Raw genomic sequence first — 21,510 nt, forward strand, 5'->3', positions numbered from 1 at the left:
ATGAAACGCAGGCATCTTACGGAGCCAAGGCAGAATGAAACTTCACTGAGCGCAGTACACCCGAAAAATAAACGGCGCTAGCAAGCGGATTTCACTCACTGTGCTAAATGCAGCATAATCTAGGACAGACACTGAGAAGCTACTTCCTTTGTCTGTTTCCTTTCTCTGGACAGGTGATTAGATTTCTTTTCTCTTTCTGACAGTCACAGCCCCTGTACGTTCCGGTGAGCCTGTTTTAACCTCCCTGATGCCTGCAGCAGAAGGGGGCGGAGGGTAAATCAGCTCTTACGGCACAGAAATCTCTTCTGCCCCTTTCCCCACACGCTCATTTGCACGTGTCTCCATAATTGGCGTGCTGCTTTATACCCACACAATTCAAGTCCGCATTCTGGAGGGGGCTGTTCATTGGGGATTAGTTTTCTGGCAGTGTTTGAAGTCTCTCTCTCATTTGATTAAGGATTTGGCGGTGTGTTTTTCAGTGAAAATCTCATTCATTAGTTTTTGAAATCTCCTTCAATCAGCCCCCGGTTAGGGATGAAAGCTGTATTCACGTGTTAAGATCCATGACTATGTTTTCAATCACTTATGCACAGGCATCAATTTAGCAAGTAAATGTGCTTCCCCACGTGTCCGTAAAAATAACCCCCTTCCGTCTGTCTCGGTGGATGTGCTCGGCGTTCTGTCTCGCAGCTGATGCTGCAGGAGGCACACGAGTCGCATGTGTTATTTGCGGCTCCTATAAGCTCAGCGAAGCCGCACGTTCTCATGGAAAGGAGACCATGTGCGCCTCCTTGGGTCTCCCTCGGGAGAAATGACCACAGCAAAGGGCTCCCCACTAGGGTGATCAGATGTCCCGATTTTATAGGAACAGTCTCAATTTTGGGGTCTTTTTCTTATATAGATTCCTATTTTCCCCACCCCCTCCTAATTTTTCACACTTGCTGTCTGGTCACCCTACTCCCCACAGAAGTACACACGTCCTCCCATTCTACATTCACAGGCTGTGTTTGCAGAAAGCCAATAAGGAAAATACCATTAACGATGCCCAACAAGGCACTCTGGGCTGAACAGTTCGTTTCGTTAAGTATAGAGTGCGAGTATGATTTTCAGGCACAAACAAGTCAAATAAGAGAAGGGCTTTTTTGAAGGAAATATGTTCACCGATTTTTAAACGAATATAAACATAATTAATTTATATTAATAGAAACGCAATATTTATATCACACATATTTACACTTACCAATATTCCCACGCACAAACATCCACACCCACAAATCTTTCTCGTACACAAACATGCCCACAAATCCTCCTCCCTCCCCACACAGGGATGAATGAAAGGACTGAATGCCTTGAGCTCTTTCTTAGTTTGAACTATTAACAATGCAAGGCTCCTTGCTTGTAGCTCCCCAAAGTACTGGTGTTCACGATCCATAAGGAGGACAAGAAGGGGCACACTGCATAATCTCAGTCACTCCGCCCCGCACGCTGAGTAGCCATGCTACTGCCTCCAGGAAAATAGGATGCTGCTGACTCTGTCCCTGGTACCGCCACTCGCTTTTCCTCTCCCCCCCCCCCCCCTCACGCGTTCTTCCCTCCCTTCCCACGCCCTCCCTCAGTGGTCTGCTGGCAGGGTTACGCAGGAGCAGCCGCTTGCAGCAGCAGCAGTTGGCAGAAGGGTTTCCAAAAGCGCTTTCGGATCAGTGCATCCCGGGAAAGCCGCGGCAGCACCTTTCCCTGAGGCAGTGGAGGGAGCAGGAGGACCTGGCCCAGAACCAAGCGCCAGACCAGGGAGCGGGTAGTGGAGGACAAGGAGACCCGCGGGCCAGGTGGAGGAGGAGCGGCCAGGTGGAGGAGGAGCAGGAGGCGATAAAAGAGGAGGAGGCGGGCCAGTTTGGACAAGGGCGGAAAGTCAGACAACGTTGCTCCCTCACTTCTGGGCAGCGTCCCCACCTCTGAAGGAGGGACCGCTCCCTACGGCCCGAGGGGGCTGGGAAGCCGGGTGATCGCCTCTCCCTTCTGCCATGGCTCATCGGGGTCGGAAATAGTTCGAGGCAGTTTCGGGAGCGGTCCCAAGTTAGGAGCGGAGCCGGTGTTGGGAGGCGTCGGCGGCGCTGGAGCCCGGGGACCATGTCGGCTGCCAGCCTGGACTTCGCTGCGGTGGAAAGTTTCCTGGACCGGCACCCGGAGCTGGTGGAGAAGTGGCTGAAGAGGAGGAAGTCGCTCGCCGCAGCGCCTCCCAGCGCCAGCACAGGCAGCGCCGGCGGCAGCCCCAGTCTGGGCCCCGCCAGCAGCTGGGCCAGCAGTGACCCCGGGGAGGCCAGCGCCGCCGGCGGGCTGCAGCGAAGGGCCTCCCAGAAGGAGCTGAGGCAGAGCTTCGCCAGGTCCAAGGCCATCCACGTCAACCTGACCTACGACGAGCACGTGCACGCCCGAGCCCAGGAGCCCCTCAGCAGCATGCGGAGAAGGGCCCTGCTCAGGAAAGCCAGCTCCTTGCCCCCGACCACGGCCCACATCCTCAGTGCCCTGCTTGAGTCCCGGGTCAGCCTGCCCCAGTACCCGCCCACTGCCCTGGACTACAAGCGCTACCTCAAGGAACACAACGAGCGCCAGTTCTTCCTGGAGCTGGTCAAGGACATCTCCAACGACTTGGACCTCACCAGCCTCAGCTACAAGATCCTCATCTTTGTCTGCCTCATGGTGGAGGCTGACCGGAGCTCGCTCTTCCTGGTGGAGGGAGCCGCGGCGGGCAAGAAGAGCCTGGTGTCCAAGTTCTTCGATGTGCACGCGGGCACCCCACTCCTGCCCTGCTGCAGCACCGAGAACTCCAATGAGGTGCAGGTGCCCTGGGGCAAGGGCATCATCGGCTACGTGGCGGAGCACGGGGAGACAGTAAACATCCCAGACGCTTACCAGGTAGGACCGGGGCCAGCCATAGGGCTTGTGAATTTCTGGGCACAGGAACTCATGTGCTGGCCACTCGTGGGGACTCAAGGCCCAGCTGCCTGCCATGTACCCCTCAGTTTGTGGGGACCTGGGTGAGGCTTCCTGGCTTCTGGAGCACTGTGACTTTCCAAAGGGGGAGCAGGGCAGGGCAGCCACACTTCCCCATTATTGCTGCCCTATGCATAGGCAGTGTGTCCTGGGAGGAGGGGGGGACGGACCTAGAAAGAATTAATTTTTGTAACCATAGGATTAAGCCTGACACTAGGTAGAAATCCCATTCCCCATCCAGCACACTGAGCTCTTAGTGAAATTGAGAGGTAGTGAGATGTCAGGATTCTCTGGGTGGTGGCTCTGCCAGACCCTGGCTAGGGCACGCCACTTAACCACACTGGACCTTAGCTTCCCAACCAAAGAGGAAAATTCAAAAGGTGGGTGACAGTCACCGTGCGTTCAAACACTTAACAGATCACTACAGCAGTACAATGTGAGACTGCATCAGTGTCATGATATAATGTTGTATTATGATGACGGCTTGTGGGCTTCTGAAGCTGATTTCGGGAACCATTAATCCCTCATAGGCATTACTTGCAAGACATGAGATTGCTCAAGTAAAATTAGAACAGATCCACAAAATCCAGAATGTCTGATAAGGCTAGGTTAACTGGCTGTAAAATGAGTACTATTATATTTTCATATTTCACATCACAGGGTTGCTTTAAGGCTTGATTCACTTTGCAGAGTACTTTGAGAACCTCTGATGAAAGGTGCTATAAAAAAAGTGCAAATTATTATCCTTATTCTCTATCACTGCTGAGTTAAACTTCCCTTCCTGGCTACTACTAAACCAATCTAAAGATAAAATATTTCTGAAAAGCCTTTGCATGTGCCCCTCTGGACCAGCACAGATTTCTAAACCTATTTCTGGGAACAAGGTAACAACTCCCATCTCCCCTTACAAGGACTTTCTCCACCACTTCAGATTACTCACTTTGCACTCTCTGATGAAATCCTGACCTCTATGAAGGTGATGGCAAAACTCCCAAATCCCATTGACAGGGGTAGGGCCAGGATTTCACTCGGAGCTTTCTCAGTTTAGATCAACTTATACACACACACTTTTTAAAGCAAAGAACCACATATCCTTTCAGGTTTCCTGCTCTTCTTTTTGTTTACTTTTCCTTTCTGTTCCATGTAAAACAGGCCTCTCTCACCCAATTAGGTCATGGAGAGCTATATAAGATTGAGAAATATATGGCTTCATAGCAGGGACTTAAATATGTTAACTGTTTGATGATAAACATTTGCCCAATGTCTAATCTTGTCCTAGAATAATAAAAAGCAAATGCAAACAAAAATTTACACTTGTTCCTGAACCATGCAGGGAGAAGACTGGAGATTAGAACAGAGCGTTTTTTTAAAATACAGGCCGGTCAGGATGAATTTTTTGAGTTTTGAGTGATACTATTTATTATTCATCAAGGACCCAAAGGTGTGGTAGGCACTTTAGAGGCACAAGTTGAGACAGGTCTCTGCCCCCCAGACTTTACAAACTAAAAAGAGAGAGGACAGAGGTTAAGAGAAAGGGATATAACACATAAAGCAAAGTGACTGAGGCCAAATTTTGGCACACATCTGATAAAATCAGATTTTTCTTCTTTTCCCTCCCCATTATTTGCTCCCTTTCCCCCTCTGTTTCTGATCCAGCCCTCCCCTCTAAAACATCACCATCATCCCCGCCCGCCGTCTCCCTATCTTCTTTCCCAATCATCGACAGTGGGCTGACTATGAGATGGTTGCAACATGAAGAGATTAAAGCAAGAAGTAGCCAGCCGGGAGATTCCCACAGTAGTCCTAAGTGTTTATAGTATCGGTACTGGAGTTTGCTCATGCCAGGATCTGCCCCTCACTATATCATCTATCCTCTCTGGGTTTATGGAGTCTCTGGACAGCTCCAGGTGCTTTCCTTGCAGGAGGTGAGGGGACCACTGATGTGGCATAGAGTTTCCTAGGGATGAGGGACTGGAGCATTTCAGTCGATCTTGCCCCTTTTCCTTGAAAGAGCTCAGTTACTTTAATAGATTTATTTGTTCATGGCAGAAAATGGAGAAGAATAATCAAGGCATATTCTATTAACTGACCAATCAATATTTATTTTACATTCTATTTCTTATTGCTGGCTTCTGTTCATTGTAGTTAGACTAAAAGTTTATAACTAATACACTTCTCTATGTGCTTAAACTCACAATATATACTTAATGGGGAAGAGGGTGGAGTCTTGGGCCCTGTTCTCCCCTTATTTACATCAGGTTTACACTGTGCAACTTTCATTGACTTCAGTGGTTACTTCGGATCAGCTTTGGCATCAGAAGATTCAGTCTCTGTGGCCTCATTGAGGGTTTTGTATGAGAATAGAATTGAGGATCTGGCTTCTCTTTTGATTAACCAGGCTGGTTCTGAGTTAATGCAATTTATCTTCTTGTGCCTGGCACGTTTGTGACCATTACATATTATTAAATCAAAAGGAGACCTACTCTATTTAATACTAGCAAGAATAAAGACCCCGAAAGAGGTTCAGATAAAAGTGCAAAGACAAGTGACAGATGTTCCCTTTCAGATCATTGCTAGTGCTTTCAGGTCATTGTTAGTGCTCACAATACACTACTTTAAAAATTAATACAAATGTGATATGATTAGTCAGTGTTAATGATGATGAAGGTGTTTGATCAGCTGTGAAGTGAAAAAAACATCAACAGGTAGCTTTGTCAGGCTGACAGGTGGAGGGAAAAAGGATGACAGTAACATTCCTTTTTTATATTAGAGAGTGACTGCAGTGAAGTTAAAGGCTCAGGTGTTCAAAATATTGAGAGATATTAAGTAAACAAACACCTTTAATTTCATTTAAAGATTGTGTTTCAGAACATAATAAAGCAAGTTAAAGAGACAAAGATATTCCCCTAATATCATTCAACTGGTTTATAGATAAGTGAATTTAATTAACAAGAAATTAACAAGATTTAGGCAGTTTATCATTCAATGTGTCAACCATCGCTTTTACTTTCACAGGGCCTGATCACACTCCCATTGAAATCACTGGAAATCATTCCATTAGCTTCAGTGGAAATTGGATTGTGCTCTTGTTACAAACAGAGACCCACTGAAGTCACAGGGAGTTGAGTGCTCATCATGTAAGATTGGGCCCTCATACTTTAGGTCCCAATCCTGCACTGTGATGTGTGCAGATAAGTCTTCTGTGCCTATACAGAGCTCCACTGGTTTAAATAGGTTGTAATGACTTACATGGTGTTTTCAAAGAGGATATAATATTTTTGTTACAAAATGCCTTTTTCTGAAGTGGAATAGTCATGAAATCAAATAATAGCTTGAGGCCTTAATAGTGAATCTGGTGAGGGTCAAGTTATTGGGCTGGATCTTGCAAACCCTTACTCATGCGAGCAGTCCCATTGAAGTCAAGAAGACTACTTACATACTTACTTTGCAAAATCAGGACCAGAATTAATTTTAAATTTGAAGATTGAATAGTAATCAATTTTTATTAATATTAAATAACTAATTGGCTCTGTTTCCCCAAGGTAACTTGAATTATGAAGTTTAAGAGTCATTAAACATTTCTGAGTCTAGCAGAGAATAACAAACATTCAGTGGATGAAAGCAGGAAATTCCTGCTGATGAATGTCATATACCTTAGGCTAGGTCTACACTACCCGCCTGAATCGGTGGATAGAAATCGACCTCGCGGGGATCGATTTATCACGTCCCGTTGGGACGCGACAATCGATCCCCGAATCGGCGCTCTTACTCCACCAGTGGAGGTGGGAGTAAGCGCCGCCAACAGAAAGCCGCAGAAGTCGATTTTGCCGCCGTCCTCACAGCGGGGTAAGTCAGCTGCGATACGTCGAATTCAGCTACGCTATTCACGTAGCTGAATTTGCGTATCTTAAATCGACTCCCCCCTGTAGTGTAGATGTACCCTTAGATTCTAGATGTTGCATGTTTAGTTCTATTATTTTATTTCTTCATTACATTTCCTTTAATTAAAAATGCCTTTTATCTTACAAGTGAAATATCACATATTTCAACTTAAAGCAAGCCTTTAGAAATGTATAACAGCAGAAAAACTGAGTACATTATAATTTTGTGCTAAGTCATTTATAAAGATAAATTGTTATTAGAAAGTTTGTGCTAATGAAAATTTTAAACTTGGATGAAGAGTAGATATTAATGGAAATACATCCTTTGTTTTAGTTTAAGAGTCCAGTCTTGCAACTGTTATTCATAAATAATCCAGTTGATTTGCAAACAGGAATTTGTCAGATTTAGTTTAAAAAAATGCATGTACACTGGTCATTGACATATGGGGCTGCTTCCATCAATAAGACTCAGCAGGACTACTTTAGTAATGCCTCTCACTATACGTGTATTTCTTTGAGACTTACTCCAACTGGAACAAAAAGTAGGTAGTGTAATTTTTTGGAACATCACTGATTCTCAATGGAAAACCTTCATTCTAAAATTGCAATGTCTCTTAAATGAGAATATTTTAAGAAGCAGATTAATGTTAATCAATAAGGAAATTAGGACCCAATCCTGCTGAGTACTAAACTCCTGCAATTTGTTGTTTTCATTCAGAGTTGAGGGTGCTCACCACTTTGTGTGACATGCTCAGAACCTGAATATAACTGTGTCTACTTTAACTACACCAGTACAATTTGTGTATGTGGACAAGTCCTCAGACTCAGCATCCCTTCTCCCATCAGCTGAGTACAGGGAAAGCTACAGCTCAGATTTCAGGTTATCCCACTCCAGTTCCCTCAACAGGGTCTAGGAGCAACAACAGGGAAGTCTTGACCTGTATTTCTAATGTAAAAAACAAGCAGGGAAAAAAAATGTATGAGAAAAATGCCATGAGGCCACCATAGTACATTATAAAGGTGCAGTATTTGTGCTCCGCTGCTAGAGTAATGAGTGCATTATAAATACATAGGCAGCAGGCATATAGAATTCATCTTTAATCATTTATTAAAAGTATTTCACTTAAGTAGCTTAAAGTTATAGATTGTCAAGACGTTAGTCCTTTTTCTTCAAAGTGTTTTACTGCTTTTGGTCCTTTTATTTCCATCTTACCCCAACTTTTGTATGTCAGCAAGCAGAGCAGCATTTTAAATAATATTGTAGTCACAAGAAACATTAACGTTATCTGAAATATAATTTATTAGTTTAGCTGTACAAAACTGGGAAGCTAATTTGATGGCATCCCAAATCCTTCCACAGATCAGTGAAAACAGCACACTCAGTAGAGCAGTAAGCACAGTCTCAAACGGGTAAAAATTACATTCTGCCAATGGCAATTAAAAACAAGGGGAAAGGGTACTATTATGATCTTGTATTAAAACCATAATTATGGAAAGCAGTTTTAAAGAAAGTAAAACATGAATTTTTAATAAGGTGGGGAAAGAGAAAAAGAGCTATTTGAAGAGAAAAAGATCATTCCACTTGTAAGCTGGTGGGGTGCAATAGAAATAAAACCAGGAATCAAATGGTTTGTCCAACAGAAGTAATGCTTTATAACAGTACATAAAAACAAGTTACCAGAAGCAAAACCAAGCAAAACAGAAAGCCTTGCCTTCTGTGCTGCAAAATCCCCAAAAAACTTAACAAATCCAAATATCTCCAGAATGGGGTTCAGCAAAGTCCTGAAAACCTGAATGTGGGAACTCTCCTCTCAGTGGCTCCCCAGTAGCAATTCTTATAGACCGTCTCCTTTGTACCTATGCAAGGATGCAGAGGAAAGTCATGTTGCCTGCTGGGAATGTGCTGTTGCGCTGCACTCTGGCACAGTTCGCTCTTTCTGTAGAATACACCAATTTTATTATCATACAGTAATATTACAAAGGCTCACAATCATTTGTGTAAATGTTTTAGGCGGGGAGTTCTCTTGTGGGAAAGGCCTTTTCGATAACAGAAGGGCACGAGCAGATAGGAGCTGCATTTTATTGTGCAAGGTAACCATTATATGTCAATATTAATACTATATCTCTTTCAGTTTCACAGAGTTGATAAGTGATTGTCAGCATAGGGCCTGGGAGGTGCAGTTCAATTTAAGGGAAACATTTGAAGAATAGTTTTATTCAGCAGCTTTTAAAAGCAGACATCAGCTGGTAGTTGTGACTCTTTGTGCCTCGGGGGAGCACCCAGCATCCCCATGTTCATCCTTGTAAAATGATTGTGTGGTATCCAATGCAAAGTTTGTCATGTCGGGTGTCTTCAGAAGGCTCATGATGCACTGAGCATTGTTGTTACAGTAATGTTTTAGGCTGTAATTTCATGTATGTAGTTATGTAGGATTGTGTCTGGGATCGGAGATATTGGCTAGTGTCATTCAGCTGCACAATCCAAGGAGCAGCTTACATGCCAGAGGTTGTGCGTGAACAGCCCAGGATTGGGGGTAAGGCTGACTCCCAGAGTCAAGGATTGGAGTGACCTAGCAGATCACTGGTCCAGATAACACCACAGGGGAATGTCATAGTAGTGTTGTATTCATTCCAGTACTAGCCAGTAATATTCCCTTCCCTTCCCCAAGGGTAGAATGATAGGTATTTTGAAGAACAGAGGTCACAGACACATGACAAACAAGATAGACAATCTAAGAAAAAACATCAATTACACAAAATATAGCAGAAATGAATTCTGAGATTTTTTTAGGACATTAAACATAAATGGACGCAATAACAGGAAATGGAGAAGAGAATTAAAACAGTAAAGAAATATATATTGCTTTAATGTGCACAAGGACATTATACTCTAAGATGAAGATTTAATGTAAGTTGAAGTTAAGGTTGAGTGTATGAAGTAGTACTTTATGGTAACAAACATTGTATGGTATCAGAGGGGTGGCTGTGTTAGTCTGCATCTGTAAAAGCAGCAAAGAGTCCTGTGGCACCTTATAGACTAACAGACGTATAGGAGCATGAGCTTTCGTGGGTGAATACCCACTTCTTCGGATGCATCCACGAAAGCTCATGCTCCTATACGTCTGTTAGTCTATAAGGTGCCACAGGAAACATTATATGGATGTTGTAATTATCCCCAAACCAAATATTACAAACCCAGGAAATTCAAAGTTAAAGTTATAATACTTGAACATGTTAAGATAAGAAATGCACAGTTAAAGCACCTGAGCAACCTTTACTCTGCCTTATAGTGATGCCATGTAATAACCATATAATTCTGATTAAGGCATTTTAATTTTTGTGGTCCCAGAACAGATTAAACTGATTTTGAAAGACACATTAGTTTTTTTCATATATTTGTTTGGGGGCCTTAACTGTGTATTTCCATATCTAATTTTAGAGGTCCTGGGCAGCAACTCCAGCTGCAGCAAATCAAAATTGGAGGTGCTCAGTATCTTTGCATAATCAGGCATATCTCTATAACTTTGTTCTCGTCTTCATTTTCCTTTGTCCTCTTATGCTGCAGAATTGTTTCAGTTCATTTCTTAGTGTGTCTATTATATGTGTATATATAAAATATGCATATGCATACACGAACAAGAGTGAGAAACAAAAGATAAGGTGACTAAAGAAGTAGCAGCCAAGAATTAAAATTTGAAACAACAATTTAGAGAAATATAAATATTAAATTCCAATTCCTTTAACATAAATGAGCATAAAAGTCAAGAAAGAGGAACTCCAAGGAGAAAGCCAGCACTGACAAGTCGACACAACAGTACAGAAAAGATCTGGAAGAAGAAAGGTAATGCGGAGATATTTTAGAATAAAAATCTGCAACATGCTGAGCACCTTCTGCAAGGTGTTGGCTGCTCTCAGTTCAATGAGCAGAGCTGAGATGCATATATAACATTTACATATACTGGGAGATGAGGACACTCAGATGTTCACAGTAGGTGCTTACCACCTTATACATGTAAATACATTAGTAGCTCATTTACCTGAATGGCTTTTATCTGGAACTCCCCATTAGCCAGACATGTTTTAGGTCTCACATATGCATTATTTTCAATGAATGTTCCCTCATTTGTCCACATAAATTAACAGTGTACAGTATAACATACTGAGCAGTGTCATTTCTTATCATTAGGAAATATTTTAAGAGACTTTACTCAAGTTGACAGACGTCTCTAGGACCCAGATCCTGCAAACATTTAACCCCATGTGTAACTTTAAGCAAGTAAGTAGTTCCATTGAACTCATTGGGACTACCAAAACACATAAAGTAGGCGCATGCATAACTGTTTGCAGGATCTAGGGCTAAACCTGTAGGCAAATTCCATTGAAGTCAGTGGAAGTTTTGTTATTTACTTGAAGATACAACAGGCCTAAAGCCATCCAATAATTTGTATGCAGTGATCATGTCTCTTTGGGGGAGTGACTTTGGGGGTTTGAACCATAAGAACGACCATACTGGGTCAAGCCAAAGGTCCATCAAGCCCAGTATCCTGTCCTCTGACAGTGGCCAATGCCAGGTGCCCCAAAGGGAATGAATAGACAGGTTATCATCAATGATTCATGCCCTGTCACCCAATCCTAGCTTCTGGCAAACGGAGGCTAGGGACACCATTCCTGCCCATCCTGGCTAATAGCCATTGATGGACCTATCTTCCATGAATCTATCTAGCTCCCTTTTGAACCCCCTTTATAGTATTGGCCTTCAGAACACCCTCTGTCAAGGAGTTCCAGAGGTTGACAGTGCATTGCATGAAAAAATACTTTCTTGTGTTTGTTTTAAACCTGCTACCTATTAATTTCATTTGGTGACCCCTTGTTCTTGTATTATGAGAAGGAGTAAATAATACTTATTTACTTTCTCTGTACCACTCATGATTTTATAGACCTCTATCATATCCCCCCCTTAGTCGCCTCTTTTACAAGCTGAAAAGTCCCAGTCTTATTAATCTCTCCTTATACAGAAGCTGTTCTATACTCCTAATCATTTTTGTTGCCCTTTTCTGAACCTTTTCCAATTCCAATATATCTTTTTTTTAGATGGGGCAACCACATCTGCATGCAGTATTCAAGGTATGGGCATACCATGGATTTATATAGAGGCAATATGATATTTTCTGTCTTTTATCTATCCCTTTCTTGTTGACTCCCAACATTGTTTGCTTTTTTGACTGCTGCTGCACTTTGAGTGGATGATTTCAGAGAACTATCCACAATGACTCCAAAATCTCTTTCTTGAGTGGTAACTGCTAATTTAGACCCCATCATTGTATATGTATAGTTAGGATTATGTTTTCCAATGTGCATTACTTTGCATTTATCAACATTAAATTTACCACATTGCTAAATGGGAGTGGAGTAATGGCTAGATCAGATGGGTTCCCTGAGAGGGTCCTGGTATGAAAATAGGGGTTGTTGTATGGAAGAGTTTGAGAACCACTGCGCTAGACCAAATAGTAATGGAACTGATGCATCAAGGTTTAGTATGACAGGAAGCTGGGTTTGTAAAAACTGATTACCTGACAGATCATATTTCTTTGATAAAACTACAAGTTGTGGAGATGAACACAGAGAATCTGTCATACGTGGTCAAACCACAGGTTCATCTAGTTTGATATACTGTATATGGTGGGGTCATCAATTCCTTTTGGTTTGGAGGAAGAAAAAACATTCCTTAATCCATCTAGCTCAGCCATTCTCAAACTTCATTGCACCGCGACCCCCTTCTAGAGCCCCACTGCCGTGGGCTGAAACCTTTGGGCTTTGACTTCAGCCTGGGGTGGCAGGGCTCAGGCTTCAGCTTCGGCCCTGGGCCCCAGGAAGTCTAATGCTGGCCTTGGTGACCATTAAAATGGGTCCGCGACCCATTTTGGGGTCCCACCATTCAGTTTGAGAACAGCTGATCGAGCTAATAATGTGGTTAAAAAAAGTTCTTCCTGACTCCTGTTGTTGATTAACTCACGCTGTGAAGCATGAGATTTAATTATGCATGTTATTAGCTTAACATTCATATCTACAACGTTTTTAACTGGTCATGAAGCTATCCACTCTGTTTTTAAATCAGCGATAGTATTTCACCATGAATTTCTCGCGAGTGAGTTGTGTAGCTTATTTTGCTAAGTCAAACATTATTATACAAGAAAACAATTCACATAGATAATGGATATACAACAAACTAGTAAATGAGATTTCAGGGCTCACATACAAAAATTCCCAGCACATACACAAAAATAGATCATGTATTGCATTGAAACAGTATCACTTCTGGTAAGATATTAATGCATGAAATGTGGTTTTGATACACTGTACTGCAGGATATTCTGTTAATAGGAATGATATGCATGAGCTGTAAACAGCAGTATTTTTGTTCATTCTGCTGAAAGCTTAGTGAAACTTAAATATCTGAATTGAACAATAAGCCCCCTCTAGGGCCAAACCATGTTACTTATTTCAGAGTTTTTCCACAGCTAAAGGAATAAAAGTTAACTGAAATTAATTGACAGCCTTAACTCACACGATTAACTCAAAACATTAATCGCAGTTTTAATCGCACTGTTAAACAACAGAATACCAATTGAAATGTATTAAATATTTTGGATGTTTTTCTACATTTTCAAATATATTGATTTCAGTTACAACACAGAACAGAAAAAGTATACAGTGCTCACTTTATATTATTTTTATTACAAATATTTGCACTCTAAAAATGATAAAAGAAATAGTATGAGGTGAATTTAAAAATACAGGTACCATCTCTATCGTGAAAGTGCAATTTACAAAGGAGGATTTTTTGTTACATAACTGGACTCAAAAACAAAACAATGTAAAACTTTAGAGCCTACAAGTACACTCAGTCCTACTTCTTGTGCAGACAATTGTTAAGACAAACAAGTTTGTTTACATTTATGGGAGATAATGCTGCCCGCTGCTTATTTACAATATCACCTGAAAGTGAGAATAGCCGTTCGCATGGCCCTTTTGAAGCTGGCATTGCAAGGTATTTACATGCCAGATATGCTAAACTTTCATATGCCCCTTCATGCTTTGGCCACCATTCCAGAGGACATGCTGATGACTCTTGTTAAAAAAATAATGCGTTAATTAAATTTGTGACTGAACTCCTTGGGGGAGAATTGTATGTCTTCTGCTCTGTGTTTTACCCACATTCTGCCATATATTTCATATAATCGCAGTCTCAGATGATGACCCAGCATGTTTGTTTTAAGAACACTTTCACTGTAGATTTGACAGAATGCAAAGAAGGTACCAATGTGAGATTTCTAAAGTTAGTTACAGCACTTGACCCAAGATTTAAGAATCTGAAGTGCCTTCCAAAATCTGAGAGGGATGGGGTGTGGAGCATGCTTTCAGAAGTCTTAAAAGAGCACCACTCCGATGCGGAAACTACAGAACCCGAACCACCAAAATGAAAATCAACCTTCTGCTGGTGACATTCTGACTCAGATGATGAAAATCAAAATGCATTGGTCTGCACAGCTTTGGATCATTATCGAGCAGAACCCATCATCAGCATGGACGCATGTCCTCTGGAATAGTGGTTGAAGCATGAAGGGACATATGAATCTTTAGTGCATCTGGCATGTAAATATTTTGCAACGCTGGCTGCATGGCACTGTTGTAACACCTGTTCTGACTTTCAGGTGACATTGTGAACAAGAAGCGGGCAGCATTATCTCCTGCAAATGAAACAAACTTGTTTGTCTGAGTGATTGGCTACACAAGAAGTAGGACTGAGTGGACTTGTAGGCTCTAAAGTCTTACATTGTTTTATTTTTGAATGCAGTTATTTTTTATACATAACTCTACATTCGTAAGTTCAAGTTTCATGATAAAGAGATTGCACTACAGTACTTGCATTAAGTGAATTGAAAAATACTATTTCTTTTATTTTTACAGTGCAAAGATTTAGAATAAAAAATATAAAGTGTTTAACAGCACGATTAATCGTGATTAATTTTTTTAATCGCTTGACAGCCCTAATAAAAATATACTAGAAAACACAATGGCATATGAGAAAGGTGGGGCACAGCATGGTAGGTCAGGGGTTCATGTAGACCTGTGTTTAATCAGGAAGATTGCCTTGAGGACCTCCTCTCCTACCCTTGCTGACTAGAAACTACTTCCCCTCCCATTGTGATTTTGTAATTTCCCTATGTCAGCTATATAATCCAACTGTGATTTTCTAAGAAGCTTAAGGGAGTTCAGTGTCCAACTCCTATTGTAGTTCAAATGGGAGTGCCTTAGTTTCCCCTGAAAAATCTCTGCCTAGTTGAATACATAATGTTATGAAAGTGTATGATTTAATTGTCTTTATTGTGATAAATGCTTTGATTTGCTTGGAAAACATTTGTCATTGCATCAAGTTCTGTCTGGTGCCAGGGCAGCTCTGTTCAGGTCTCTGTAGGTGCAGTGAAGCCAATGGATCCAGCCACTTGAAGAGTCCCCTAATTTAGGGAAATTCTTGTGTGATCTAGGTGAATGACCCCAGGAAAACACAGGGCTTTCTATCAAAGGCGGCTCATTAGATAATGAATAGTGGCTTCAGCTGCTTTGTGCACAAAGCTCTTGAGAAGAAGAAATCCTTTTACTAGTTAGGCTATGTCTACACTGGCAACTGAACAACAAAACTTTTGTCTTTCAGAGGTGTTAAAGAACCCTCCCCCCAAAAAGACAAAAGTTTTGCTGAAGACAAGTGCTGGTGTGAACAGCTCTCTGTCCACAGGAGTGCTCTCATGCCGGCAATGCTACCCCGCTCGTTGGAGGTGGAAGTTTTTTGTTGGCAAGAGAGCCGAGAAACAGCGACTACACTGCATGACTTTTAGCTGTTTTATCTGTTTTTCATTTGGAGAAATATAGCTCTTCTTGGTTAGAAGAATTGAATGTGCATGTTTTCTTTGGGGCTGTGAAGTTTGAGGAACTGGATAACTGTGCTGGCCAGTGTCTGTCTTTTTCCTTGTATTTGGGGATTAAGAGATTTCGTTGTGGATGGGAAGCATGGCTGCAACATTCTTTATATAGGGTATTTTCAGAGATTGTGCTATTTTGGAGTGATTTGTGTAATGCAGATTTGTTTCTTTTCTTTGAGATTGTTTATCCATTTCTATTTGGGGGGAAGTAATCAGCATTTTCTTAATTATGCATAATTTGATTTGTGCAACATATGATGTTCCAGAGAAGAACTGTAGAATCTCTAGAACAGCTCTGATGCCTTTAGTTAATGTTACGTTTTTGTTTCATCTGTATTTAATTTCATTGAATGTTATGTTTTGAGCTTTTTCTGAATAGTTTACTATCTTTTGGGTTGTTCTTTTTGTTTCCCATGGAGATTATTTTGTTTAATTTTATAAGAAGCATGATGAGGTGAGTTAATAGATCTTTTCCATCATTAATTTCTATAAGTATCAAGGCTATTGCAGCAAGGATTCCTATAGAAGCAATCATAGTTACCTTTAATGAGCTTCATCTACCAATGCTGTTTTACAATGCAGTAATCAGTGGCTTTAACCATGGTGTTAGCCTATTTCACCCTTTCCTTATCTTTCTGCCAGAGACTGTTAGTTAACGTAGAGAAATACGACATTCTGATTTGTAATTTTAAAATAGCATGTTGGAAGTCATTTTGCTTTGAGTTTTTAGCCTGAATACTAGTGTCTGTAGTTGTCTTTGTAAAGTATTTGAGTCACTCTTCTTGAGAAGAAGCCTGTTAGCCTGCAGATCCTCCTCATTCTTATTTTTGTCAAGAACTTTAAAGAGTGCCTTAGTTCTGCTATAATGGCCTTGCAGCTAGCTTTCTGCTGTTTTGTGGGATAAGATAACTCTTAATCTCAAACTGTAAGTTTGAGTAGGAGCTTTTTGTCTGTGTACACTTGTTTTTCTGCTCAGTCTGTTCCCATAAATGTAACACATTAAGATGTGCCTTTATACTTTCGCCTCTTTTACAGAAAGCCTATAGATCAGCATTAAGACGTAATAGCTGGGAATATATTCAGGCGGTGGGCTCATTGTGTATTATATTACAGGGGTGGCCAAATTTACTGGTCCTCTGAGCCACATACGACAATCTTCAGAAGTTCGAGAGCCACTCCTGCTGAAGCTCTGATCCCTGGCAGGTGCGCCCTGCTGGGCAAAAGCCTCGAGATCCTCCTCCCTGCTGGGCAGAAGCTCCTACCACACTACCCCGCTGCAAGGCAGAGGTCCTGAGCTTCTTTCCACCCCAGTCTGGTAGGTGGAAAAGGGGGCTCTGTGATCTGCACTTTAATGGCAAAAGAGCTGCATGTGGCTCGTGAGCCAGTTTGGCCACCCCTGTTATATTAGGTGGCTGTTAGTTGACCTGCTTTGGGATTATATTTTTGGGCCAAGTCATACTGATCCTACTCATAAACAGGGAGAGTTATTGAACACCAAAGTGCCAAATCACAGACTGTAGAAACCAGTAATAACTACTCTGGAATTAGCAGTTCTAGGCTAGAGTTCTGCTCAGTAAGCAAAACAAAAGCATTTTGTTGATGACAGTAAGTGGTAATGAAGGCAGATCTTATTTTGAGACAAAGTGCTAAAATGGGTACCGGATGGTCTAGGCAAAGAAAGATGGCTTAATAACCTATGAGTGATATGGGTTGAACATTGTCAAGATTCAAAGCTTAAAATATTCTCATTCAGCTAGAGGCAAAAGAACAGCCATCCTTTCAACTCCCCCTTTTGCTTCTTATACAGTCACTTTGTTCACCTTTGTTATATACTGTCTTGATACTAGCTTTGTTATGACTCTAAAATGTGTACCTTTTGTTCCCCAATAAAAAAACCCTGTTTCCTTTTTTTTACCCTTACTGTCAAACAATATATGACTTGTGTACTCGTATGTGAGATCAACATTCAAATACAATTGGCAAGGCTTTGCCCAGAAACCAGAATATGGCATAACTTCATCATACTGACCCTCCTGCTACAAATATCTGGGAGAAAAAAATATTTTTTATTATTTAATTATTATGCAGGTTTAAATTAGATAAAGTCAGAGCAAAACCCTTACTTTCATAGGAATTTTTGAAAGCTTGCAGTGTCATCTATTGGATCACTGGGACGTTATAATAATTTTGGGAGGAAAATATTTAATTGAAAATGCAAAATAGATGTGTGAGTTCTTATAAACATTTTTTTAGTGGCTTCACTTCTTCTCAGTGGTAATCACTATACATAATTTTATTGCCTCCTCTAAATGAAAACTTCATTTTTCAGAGTGATTGGCTATAGGGTTATTTAAAAATAGATTATATATGAAGAAATTAATTGCTAGCTTGTTCTGCCATTGAAATCAATGAGAACCAGAGAGAGTAGGATTGGATCCTAAGTGATTTATTTTTTAGTAGAAAATGAGAAAATTAAACTGGTTAATATAAGTATATGGAGTATGGTCATGACTCTTGAGAAGCATCATAGTCTCAACTTCGCTAAATTGATCAGCTTTTTTGTATAGATGTCATTTAAATTCCTCACAGCTCCCATGACTGATTCTGCAAACAGATTTTTGTGTATCCAAGGGCTGTCCAGGTGGATCCTAGACACACTAGGACATGGGGTCCCCTGTGGATCTGTCCAACCTTTGGAGTAGTGGTGGCAGGCCCCCTCCCTCTACTCCAGACCAACAGGGCAGCGGTAGGGCCCTCCTTCCTATTAGGAGCATCCGAAAGGATGGGCAGGAACATTGGATCACCTCAGTTAAGGATGTATCTGGATGGGTGGTCCCATTATCAATGTTATTTTTACAGTCATGAGGGCTGCACAATTAGCAGCCATTTTTTTAAAAAAAGTGAGAATCTGATATAATCACCTGATTCCAGGAACCAGAGCCCTTGACACAAGCATTACGTGCTCGTGCCTTGATCTGGCTCTGTGTATGGTAACACACACCTGCCTAGAAATATTTTTATATTCCCAGTAAGTGTGACTAGCTAGGCAGAGAGGACATTGCCTGCAGTGCAATTGTTCCAGTGCTAAACTACTGGCACTTGGATTGATGAATCAAGTCTGTTCAGGTCTGTTTCTTTCCCTGGTTGACCATCACATTTTACAGGGCAATATTTCCCCAAAGAGGAATTTACAATCAATAAAACAATTTCAGACAAGAGGAGGTTTGTCCTCCAGATTGACTGTTACTGATATACTGTATGTATTATATTAGGGTTACCATACGTCCGGATTTTCCCGGACATGTCCGGCTTTTGGGGGCTCAAATCCCCATCCGGGGGGAAATCCCCAAAAGCCGGGCATGTCCGGGAAAATCGGGAGGGCTGGGTGGTGCTTGGCCAGGGCCGGCGGTGCGGGGCCGGTGCGGGGCCGGGGGCATGGTGCCGGGCCGGGAACTAGGGGCGCAGTGCCTGGCGCGGGGCCGGACGGGGAGCCGGGGGCACGGTGCCGGGCCGGGGTCCGGGCTGGGAGCCGGTCAGCCGGGCCCGCGGGGAGCCGGGCCGGCGGGGAGCAGGTCAGCCGGGCCTGCGGGGAGCCGGGCCGGCGGGGAGCAGGTCAGCCGAGCCCGCGGGGAGCCGGGCCGGCGGGGAGCCGGTCAGCCGAGCCCGCGGGGAGCCGGTCAGCCGGGCCCGCGGGGAGCCGGGCCGGCGGGGAGCAGGTCAGCCGGGCCTGCGGGGAGCCGGGCCGGCGGGGAGCAGGTCAGCCGGGCCCGCGGGGAGCCCGGGGGTGCGCCGGGCCACCGGGGGCCGGCAGTGCTGGGCGGGCTGGGGGTGGTCGGCCGGGGCCGGCACCCCAGGGCCCGAGCCGACCCAGGCTGGAGCCACCGGGGGGCCAGCCTGGGCCGCGCCTCCTCCCCCCCACACCCCCCTTATCTGCTTCAGGCTTCCTGCGAATCAAATGTTCGCGGGAAGCAGGGGAGGGGGCGGAGACTTTTGGGAGGGGGCGGGGTTGGGGCGGGGGTATGGGCGGGGCTGGGGGCGGGGCCGGGGGCCGTGGAGTGTCCTCCATTTGGAGGCACAGAATATGGTAACCCTATATTATATTTTTGTTGGCAGTCTTGAAATTCCAACTGTTAAGTGTGTTAGTGAATGCATTTTGAATGGGTCTCCTGCATCTGAAATTCTTACTGCACAATACCAAAAGGGATTAAAACAGTGACATCTTTTTGGCATAGTTTGTTAGTAAGTCAGTGGTGGATCATACATCATAATCCCTCCATTTTTATTAAATGAAAATGCAGTCGGTACAATTTGTTTGTCAAAAAGAAGAGATGTTTCACAGCTGGTTACTTCCTAATTTTTTACTGGGTTTTTGGTTAAAATTGATAATAATCTCAAATTTTTGCTTTGGGATACTATTATTCCTTGTATTCTGGTAGCATCTAAAGGCCCCAGTCTAGACCAGGGCCCCAAGGGCACTGTCCTAATACATAGGAAGGCAGTCCTTGTCCCAAGTGCTTGCAGTCTAATTAGATATAATGCAATAGGTGATGCAACTATCAGAGGGAAAGACATGGGGACAGAAAGATGTGAATATATTTAAGATCACATGGTTATTTAGCTCTCTCATGTGAATGTCTTCTTTCAGCAATATAAATACCAACTGAAAAATCATTTTGTTTACTTTAATCTCTTTTCTCCCTAACAACCCATTGAAACCAATTTCTTATCTGCCTCCTCACCCCATTATTTCAGAAACTAAGTTCAACTTTATTTTCATTTTGACTTGTTCGGTTTTGTTTATTGTTTTTTCCAGTTACCATTTCTCCCTCTGCTCCCAGTTAAATGAACTAAATTTCTCTTTGCCTGCCTTCCCTGCTCCACCCCCATTTTCCATTAGAGTGTTACTGTGCACCTCTCCCTCAAAAGCCCTTCCTCAGCACAAGTGGGGGGGAAGTCTGACAACATCAGGTGGTAGGAGAAGTAATAAGGCTGGAGTGGGTCTGAAGGTTTCCCTTTCTCCTGCTGCATCTCTGGCAACAGCCAGTCTCAAGGTATGTCTTAACACCTCAGTCAGAGGTGTAACTGCAGTACACATAGACATATTTAAGCTATCTTTGATCTAACAAGCTTGAACAATAGCAGTGCAGTTGGGGCAGCACAGGCTGTGCAACCCCTCCTGCCACCTTGGCTATGTACTCAAGCAGCTAGCCTGTGCTGCCATGGCTTCACTGCTATTGTTATTCATGCATGCTAGATCAAAGCTAGCTTGGGTATATCTGTAATGTGCTGCAGAGTCACACCTCTGAATGCAGTGCAGACATACTCTGTCTCTCTTCCATTCCTGGGGCTCAGGCTTCTTGGATCCACATGGGTCTTTTATTCCCCTGGAGGCCTCACCTCAGATATGAGTAGAGACTCCTGGGAGGCTGTTACAGAGGTGGCAGGAGTCGGAGAGAGCGGTGTCCAAAGACCCCCTTACTGTACTCTCTGGCACTGGCAGTGTCACTACTGTGTCCAGTGATTTCCATTGGGTACTGTTAGCCCAGTATCCACTGGCTGGAATACTAGGATTTATTGAGATCCTGCAGCATGGTTACTTCCATGGACAAACTTGTTCAAGTCATGAGTCAAATATGTCTGATCCAGGTTTCAGAAATAAA

At 42.9% G+C, this 21,510-nt stretch overlaps 1 protein-coding gene across 4 annotated transcripts in view; it reads left to right on the top strand.

Moving 5' to 3' along the window:
- Positions 1–1,659: 1,659 nt before the first annotated feature.
- The window catches only part of PDE11A (phosphodiesterase 11A), a 222,690-nt gene continuing 202,839 nt past the window's right edge, over positions 1,660–21,510 (top strand). For 2 of the 4 annotated variants that reach the window (XM_054044025.1, XM_054044026.1), the window contains exon 1: positions 1,660–2,913. In XM_054044025.1, the coding sequence (XP_053900000.1) occupies positions 2,128–2,913 (786 nt within the window). In that variant the 5' untranslated portion in view covers positions 1,660–2,127. Of the gene's footprint in view, positions 2,914–11,967; positions 11,997–17,089; positions 17,166–21,510 lie in introns of those variants that run through there. The other 2 variants (XM_054044028.1, XM_054044027.1) reach the window with 2 other exon arrangements.

This window comes from Malaclemys terrapin, chromosome 11 (genome assembly GCF_027887155.1).
Source record: "Malaclemys terrapin pileata isolate rMalTer1 chromosome 11, rMalTer1.hap1, whole genome shotgun sequence".
NCBI lineage: Eukaryota > Metazoa > Chordata > Testudines > Emydidae > Malaclemys > Malaclemys terrapin.